This window comes from Coregonus clupeaformis, unplaced genomic scaffold (genome assembly GCF_020615455.1).
Source record: "Coregonus clupeaformis isolate EN_2021a unplaced genomic scaffold, ASM2061545v1 scaf0083, whole genome shotgun sequence".
In the NCBI taxonomy this organism is placed as follows: Eukaryota; Metazoa; Chordata; class Actinopteri; order Salmoniformes; family Salmonidae; genus Coregonus; species Coregonus clupeaformis.
The window spans coordinates 508,697-517,500 of record NW_025533538.1 but is presented as its reverse complement, the minus strand read 5'-3'; the positions used below and the strand labels follow the sequence as shown (position 1 = coordinate 517,500).

The window sequence follows — 8,804 nt, the reverse complement described above, 5'->3', positions numbered from 1 at the left end:
AAAGTAAACATCATGTATTTGATGTGATTTCATGTTTTGTAGTTGGTTAACTGCAACTTCCTTTCATGTTGTTATGTGCTGACAGGGTCAAGGAGATTCTGAATCCTCCTATACCAGATCCCTCCAGGTACTTTGACGGCCTCAACCTCGATCACGATGGAAACTTCAAGGTCAGTTCTACTTTTGACTGAAGTCATGTGCCAAAAGGCACCCTATTCCCTATATAGTGCACTACTTTGTAATGGCTATATACTTAGTTAGGTTATAATGGCTGGAATGTAATGAATGTAATGGTATCAAACAGATAAAACACATACAGTTGAAATCGGAAGTTTACATACACCTTAGCCAAATACATTTAAACTCAGTTTTTCACAATTCCTGACATTTAATCCTAGTACAAATTCCCTGTCTTAGGTCAGTTAGGATCACCACTTTATTTTAAGAATGTCAAATATCCGAATAATAGTAGAGAGAATTATTTATTTCAGCTTTTATTTCTTTCATCACGTTCCCAGTGGGTCAGAAGTTTACATACACTCAATTAGTATTTGGTAGCATTGCCTTTAAATTGTTTAACTTGGGTCAAACGTTTCAGGTAACCTTCCACAAGCTTCCCACAATAAGTTGGGTGAATTTTGGCCCATTCCTCTTGACAGAGCTGGTGTAATTTAGTCAGGTTTGTAGGCCTCCTTGCTCACACACGCTTTTTCAGTTCTGCCCACACATTTTCTTTAGGATTGAGGTCAGGGCTTTGTGATGGCCACTCCAATACCTTGACTTTGATGTCCTTAAGCCATTTTGCCACAACTTTGGAAGTATGCTTGGGGTCATTGTCCATTTGGAAGACCCATTTGCGACCAAGATTTAACTTCCTGACTGATGTCTTGAGATGTTGCTTCAAAATGTCCACATAATTTTCCTTCCTCATGATGCCATCTATTTTGTAATATGCACCAGTCCCTCCTGCAGCAAAGCACCCCCACAGCATGATGCTGCCACCCCTGTGCTTCACAGTTGGGATGGTGTTCTTGGGCTTGCAAGCGACCCCCTTTTTCCTCCAAACATAACGATGGTCATTAAGGCCATATAATTATATTTTTGTTTCATCAGACCAGAGGACATTTCTCCAAAAAGTACGATATTTGTCCCCATGTGCAGTTGCAAACCGTAGTCTGGCTTTTTTATGGCGGTTTTGGAGCAGTCGCTTCTTCCTTGCTGAGTGGCCTTTCAGGTTATGTCGATATAGGACTCGTTTTACTGTGGATATAGATACTTTTGTACCTGTTTCCTCCAGCATCTTCACAAGGTCCTTTGCTGTTGTTCTGGGATTGATTTGCACTTTTCGAACCAAAGGACGTTCATCTCTAGGAGACAGAACGCGTCTCCTTCCTGAGCGGTATGACGGCTGCGTGGTCCCATGGTGTTTATACTTGCGTACTATTGTTTGTACAGATGAACGTGGTACCTTCAGGCATTTGGAAATTGCTCCCAAGGATGAACCAGACTTGTGGAGGTCTACACTTTTTCTTTCTGAGGTCTTGGCTGATTTCTTTTGATTTTCCCATGATGTCAAGCAAAGAGGCACTGAGTTTGAAGGTAGGCCTTGAAATACATCCACAGGTACACCTCCAATTGACTCAAATTATGTCAATTAGCCTATAAGAAGCTTCTAAAGCCATGTCATCATTTTCTGGAATTTTCCAAGCTGTTTAAAGGCACAGTCAACTTAGTGTATGTAAACTTCTGACCCACTGGAATTGTGATACAGTGAAATAATCTGTCTGTAAACAATTGTTGGAAAAATGACTTGTGTCATGCACAAAGTAGATGTCCTAACTGACTTGCCAAAACGATCGTTTGTTAACAAGAAATTTGTGGAGTGGTTGAAAAACGAGTTTTAATGACTCCAACCTAAGTGTATGTAAACATCCGACTTCAACTGTGGTTTCCATGTTTTTGATACCTTTCCATTAATTCCATTCCAGACATTATTATGAGCTGTCCTCACCATTGTCTTACATTAGCATCATGTTGGAGTGAAGCCACCTGTCAGAAAACAATGCCGTCCTCACCTTATCAGCCTCTCTGTCTGTCTGTCTGTCTGTCTGTCTGTCTGTCTGTCTGTCTGTCTGTCTGTCTGTCTGTCTGTCTGTCTGTCTGTCTGTCTGTCTGTCTGTCTGTCTGTCTGTCTGTCTGTCTGTCTGTCTGTCTGCCTGCCTGCCTGCCTGCCTGTCTGTCTGTCTGTCTGTCTGTGTGTCTCTCTCTCTCTCTTTCTCTCTCTCTCTCTCTCTCTCTCTCTCTCTCTCTCTCTCTCTCTCTCTCTCTCTCTCTCTCTCTCTCTCTCTCTCTCTCTCTCTCTCTCTCTCTCTCTCTCTCTCTCTCTCTCTCTCTCTCTCTCTCTCTCTCTCTCTCTGTGTGTGTCTACAGGCTTGGCTGGGTCCTTTGTTCGCCTTTGAATCCGTTGACTCTGCCTTGCACCATGAAGACATCTCCCAGGTAGAGATTACCAACAGCATGGACACCATCGCCCCTCTGATGAGGGAGACCGGCACTCCGCTACTACTGGAGAAGAGATGGGACAGCAGTGGCCACTTCTCCAGCTCCAGCTTCACCAACTGCAGCAACTTTTTATCTCAATGCTCCCGGCCTGGATCCTCCTCCACCAAGCTGGAACCCTGCTCTGTACACTCCCCTTACGGACCAGTAGGTGGCACTACTAAAGAGATAGAAGAGAGGAAGGAGGAGAACAGTGGAGAAGGGATGGATAGTGGTGTAGGGAAGAAGGATGGAGAGATGGGGGGTGGAGGGAAGGATAGAGAGATGGGGGGTGGAGGGAAGGATGGAGAGATGTGGGGTGGAGGGAAGGATGGAGAGATGGGGGGATGGAGGGAAGGATGGAGAGATGGGGGGTGGAGGGAAGGATAGAGAGATGGGGGATGGAGGGAAGGATGGAGAGATGGGGGGTGGAGGGAAGGATGGAGAGATGGGGGGTGGAGGGAAGGATAGAGAGATGGTGGGTGGAGGGAAGGATGGAGAGATGTGGGGTGGAGGGAATGATAGAGAGATGGGGGGTGGAGGGAAGGATAGAGAGATGGGGGGTGGAGGGAAGGATGGAGAGATGTGGGGTGGAGGTATATTTGGAGGCATCTGTGGAGGTAAAGATATCATCCAGGTTTCTTCTTACGAGCGTGTTGAGAATCTCCAGGCCCAGCGTCAGGCCCTCATAAGCCCAGATTCAGGCATCGGCAGTGGGGGAGAGGATCAGGAAAGTCAGGAGAGTGTGGAGGAGGCGGACGGGCCTACGGCAACCCTCCCCCATTTTGTCTCTCAGGGCTTCAATCTTGTTCCGCTTCTTCCTCTTAGTAATAACAATAACTTTCCATTCTGCTCCACCCCCTTACCTACTGCCCTGTCCGCTTTCCCCCAGCTACCATTCACCCTCCCTAGGTTGGATAGTGTAGGGGGAAAGGGTACAGATATGGGGGTTGGAGGAGGTTCTCTCACAATGTCTTCCTCCTATGAACGTGTGGATAAGCTCCAGCTCCAGGCCCAACTCCTGGCCCTCCAGAGTCCAGATTCAGGCATCAGGAGTGGGGGAGAGGATCAGGAAAGTCAAGAAAGCGTGGAGGATGCGGTCGGGCCTACTGCGACTGCCTTCAACCATATCCCTCTTATTACCACTAACAATATATTTTCATTCTGTTCCACCCCCTTACCATTCCCGCTGGAAGGTTTACCCCAATTACCCTTCACCTTCTCTGGGTTGGAGTTGGTTCCATCCCTGGGACCCAGTACTAGTACCAGTCATCCAGGCAAGCTGTTGGAGGAGATGTCTCTCCTGTCTTCTTCAATGGCAATAGAGCCCTCTGGCTACATGCCAGTGAAAGAAGCTCAGAACTGAGCTATGAAGGTATTTTACCAGGGAGGGACAAATGATTTATATATATATATATATATATATATATATATATATACACTAGATGACTGACAGGGGGCGCTGTTTTGAGTCACCGATCCTCCATCTGGCACTCCCCTACCATTGTAAAAAAATATTTTGGAAGCTATAGAAATGCATTTGCTAATGTCTCAATTTGTTTTTACAACATTTATTCTATTACAGACACATTTCTTTTAAGTATTAATGTTACTGTCCCCACTACAACAACAAAAATACTTACATACATGTAATTTTGTCCTTTAAACATTTAAATGAAGTACTGTAGAATTCCATTCATTCCAATACAGCCCCACAGTGGAGGTGTCATAATACCTATAAAACCTAGCGTTCAAACAGGGAAATTGTTCTAATTGTATCTCCACCATTCATTTTTCCCATAAGGGATTTTAGAAACACTTAAAATAAGGGCTGTGGGATCCTCTGAGTGGCGCAGTGGTCTAAGGCACTGCATCGCAGGCTGTGTCACAGCCGGCCGTGAGCGGGAGCCACATAGGGTGGCACACAATTGACCCAGCGCCGTCTGGGTTGGGGTAGGGCTTGGCCGGGGGGCTTTCCTTGGCTCATTGCGCTCTAGCGACTCCTTGTGGCAGGCTGGGAACGGTGTTTCCCCCAACATATTGGTGCGGTTGGCTTCCGGGTTAAGCGATCAGTGTGTAAAGAAGTAGCGCAGCTTGGCTGGTAATGTTTTCGGAGGACGCATGTCTCGACCTTCGCCTCTCTCGCGAGCCCATTGGGGAGTTGCAGCAATGAGAGAAGATTGTAAGTACCAATTGGATATGACGAAATTGGGGAGAAAAATGGGGTAAAGAAATTATAGATATATATATATTCGGCTCTATTTACTCTCAGATTTGAAAATGCTAATTAGCATCAACGTAGACATCATGCAAGACTACAAATCCCTGCAAGGTCCTGCACGTCATCTCTAGCTGACACCTTTGCTAACAGGTATTGTGTCAATTTAAAACTTGCACAAGACAGTTCTCATTACTACATTTAGCTAACATTAGACAGATAATCCAGAGATTATTACCTTTGCCTCATGGCATTTGTAGTTCTTTATGGTAGCCACATTAGCAGCTCATTAGCATTTCATTTTTGGGGGGTAAATACAGGCCAATATATTGATAAAAGTCACCTTGTCCTAGAGCGATCTACACGGTTCTCAAAGGGTCACATCAGGGTAAGCCTACACAAAACACAGCCCTTATTTTAAGTGTTTCCAAAATTCCCTATGGGAAAAATTAATGGTGTAAAAACGATTAGAACCATTTCCCTGTTTGACCGCTAGGTTGGATGTGTATTATTACTCATACTGTGGTAGTCTATGGAGGACTGCTTTTCTGAGGACTGCCAATATGGCCGACCAGTGGCTTCAAAGCCTCTCATTGGCCAAAACATAGCATCAGCAATCAAGGGTTTATATACATCATTGAGAGGGACACAGTGCAAAAAAAAAGAAAAAAGGGGCAATCTAGGATTGGTACATCCATTTTGTTGCTGTTTGAATCCCAGATTTCCCTTTTAATGGGATGTGCATTAGGTATGGGAATGTTTCAGATTGTGGCCCGCGGGCCAGATCCGGCCCGTTTATGAATTTATACTGGCCCTGAACATTAATAAAAGATCTGTAAAAAAGAATCTGCACCAAAATCCGACGTTCAGTGCCAAAATGACAAGCACTATGGTGGTTGTCTATAGTCTGGTTTCTAGCTCCTATGTGGCATGGCGATTATTTTATTTCGTCATATGCATTTGGCGGTAGCGTTTGAACGGTTTAAGCTACAAAATATGATGAAAGCTATGACTCTAAGGAGCACATACATGCCTTCTGTTGCCCTCTCTGATGCTCAAAGGACTCGATAGAAGGGAGTGTGACAAACAACGCACCTAATGACTGAGGGAGATGAATTCGAAGCATACTTCCTTCAGACTGGAATTTGACATATCTGATTTGACATATCTTTGTGTTATGTATTGAGATGCTTAGTTTTCAGATGATTTTAAAATGACCTAATTTCTTTTAAGAAGCTTGTAATAGTTGTTTCACTAAACAAAATAATGGTGGCTAGCATTGCACCTTTTCCTTTTCAGTGATGATCAGATGTTTTGGTTGCACCTCGATGGTTGAGCGTCCTCCACTTCTTCCCTAATTACTTTTAGCAACATTTCATGTTAAGGAAAGTGCCTTATTGGTGGTTGTGAGTCACTTGTTTTATACAGTTCTTCAGAAGAAGAATCGCATGTGGAAAATGTCCAGCCCCTCTGCAATTCACCTTTTTTCCCCCTGTAAGAATATAGTTGAATAGCCCTGCTGTACATTATATAGATATGCATGCATATCATTGGTTCCATAGGATGGTAACAGGTGGATAGAGACAGTTAATGGGGTTCTATAGGATGGTAACAGGTGGATAGAGACAGTTAATGGGGTTCTATAGGATGGTAACAGGTGGATAGAGACAGTTAATGGGGTTCAATAGGATGGTAACAGGTGGATAGAGACAGTTAATGGGGTTCTATAGGATGGTAACAGGTGGATAGAGACAGTTAATGGGGTTCTATAGGATGGTAACAGGTGGATAGAGACAGTTAATGGGGTTCTATAGGATGGTAACAGGTGGATAGAAACAGTTAATGGGGTTCTATAGGATGGTAACAGGTGGATAGGGACAGTTAATGGGGTTCTATAGGATGGTAACAGGTGGATAGAGACAGTTAATGGAGTTCTATAGGATGGTAACAGGTGGATAGAGACAGTTAATGGCGTTCTATAGGATGGTAACAGGTGGATAGGGACAGTTAATGGGGTTCTATAGGATGGTAACAGGTGGATAGGGACAGTTAATGGGGTTCTATAGGATGGTAACAGGTGGATAGAGACAGTTAATGGGGTTCTATAGGATGGTAACAGGTGGATAGAGACAGTTAATGGGGTTCTATAGGATGGTAACAGGTGGATAGGGACAGTTAATGGGGTTCTATAGGATGGTAACAGGTGGATAGAGACAGTTAATGGGGTTCTATAGGATGGTAACAGGTGGATAGAGACAGTTAATGGGGTTCTATAGGATGGTAACAGGTGGATAGAGACAGTTAATGGGGTTCTATAGGATGGTAACAGGTGGATAGGGACAGTTAATGGGGTTCTATAGGATGGTAACAGGTGGATAGAGACAGTTAATGGGGTTCTACAGGATGGTAACAGGTGGATAGAGACAGTTAATGGGGTTCTATAGGATGGTAACAGGTGGATAGAGACAGTTAATGGGGTTCTATAGGATGGTAACAGGTGGATAGAGACAGTTAATGGGGTTCTATAGGATGGTAACAGGTGGATAGAGACAGTTAATGGGGTTCTATAGGATGGTAACAGGTAAATAGGGACAGAGTAATAAACATTGCTTTGTGTTACACAGAGTCATAAACAGTGTTTTTGTCTTGTAGGCTACTTTGTTCGTTTAAAAAACAAAGAAGAAATAGCTGTTGAGTTTACCACTCATGTCATATAGTTTCTGTTGAAAGCTGATTGGCTGAAAGACGTGGTATATCAGACCATATACCACTCAGGTCATATAGTTTACATTGAATGCTCAGGGAATTGTCTATACGTTTTTGTACCACTTCTAACCACATTTCTACCTCTCATGTCAGTATAACCAGGTTATAATAGCAATAAGGCACCTCTGGGGTTTGTGATATATGGCTAATATACTCCACGTTGCGTTGTGCCTAAGAACAGCCCTTAGCTGTGGTATAATGGCCACATGGCACACCTCCTCGGGCCTTATTGCTTTTTTTATATCACTTCTAACCACTTTTCTACCTCTCATGTCAGTATTACGTCTATTTCTGATATTAATATGGTACTGTGATTCTGCTCACAGGAAATACTGATCTGATACTGATAAATCTCTCAGTAGAAATGAAGAATGTATTATTATATTATGTATAACATGTATAACATGACCATCTTGAATGTAATGTCTCTTTTGAAAAATCATGTGGAACCTTTATTTAACTAGACAATTCAATAACATCAAATTATATTATTATTTTTGTATATTTAAATAATACTGTTGATATATATTTCTTTTTTTTTTTACAAATATAACGCTGGTTTATTGCATTGACCAATGTTGCAGATGAAATCATTTTTGGGTTTTGCAAATTGTCATTATTGTCAGTTAGCTTTTTATTTTATTTTTATTTTTATAAGGCTGCTTCATTGTTAATACAATCTTATTGTAAGGAATTGGTAAAGTAATGTATTGTCTAACATAGACTACGTTGCTTGAAAGTTGGTGTTTTTTATATTTCAGCCAATTAATAAAGAATCAACTGTCTCTGTGTGTGTGTGTGCGTGCGTGCGTGCGTTATAAATTCTACAAACACTTCCATTGGGCTCATTAACATTTACGAATAGAGGACATGGGCATACATGTGGGATGGGTAATTACTTTCCGGGATCCTTAGGACGTGCATACCCTAAACCCTAACCCCTACCCTTAAACCCTACCCTTACCTAACCTTAAAACCCTACCCTTACCTAACCTTAAAACCCTTACCTTAACAATTTGAATCTATTTTCAACTTCAATGGGGGAGAGCCGTCCCAACAATCCCGGATAGCACGGACCCTCTGGGATGCGGGGGCCGGCCTGCCAGGATGATGGTGAAGGTCCTGCTGTTGTTAGGCGTCGACTGGTGATATCATTAGAGCCTACACTTGTTACCTATGCCCTGAGAGGATGTACGGTGCTAAAGGCAATGGCTAAACCAGGACGGGACTATTCTTAAATGTTTAATGTTTTGACAGTTACCCGACAGAGACAATAAATGTC

At 43.1% G+C, this 8,804-nt stretch overlaps 1 protein-coding gene across 1 annotated transcript in view; it reads left to right on the top strand.

Annotated features, from left to right (window-relative positions):
- LOC121555858 (interleukin-2 receptor subunit beta) overlaps window positions 1-3,904 on the top strand; it is a 16,180-nt gene extending 12,276 nt beyond the window's left edge. Inside the window, exons 9-12 of the mRNA XM_045213161.1 lie at window positions 86-170; window positions 2,431-2,803; window positions 3,165-3,307; window positions 3,431-3,904. Coding sequence (XP_045069096.1) covers window positions 86-170; window positions 2,431-2,803; window positions 3,165-3,307; window positions 3,431-3,904 — 1,075 coding nt within the window. The remainder of the gene's footprint in view (window positions 1-85; window positions 171-2,430; window positions 2,804-3,164; window positions 3,308-3,430) is intronic.
- Window positions 3,905-8,804: the final 4,900 nt, after the last annotated feature.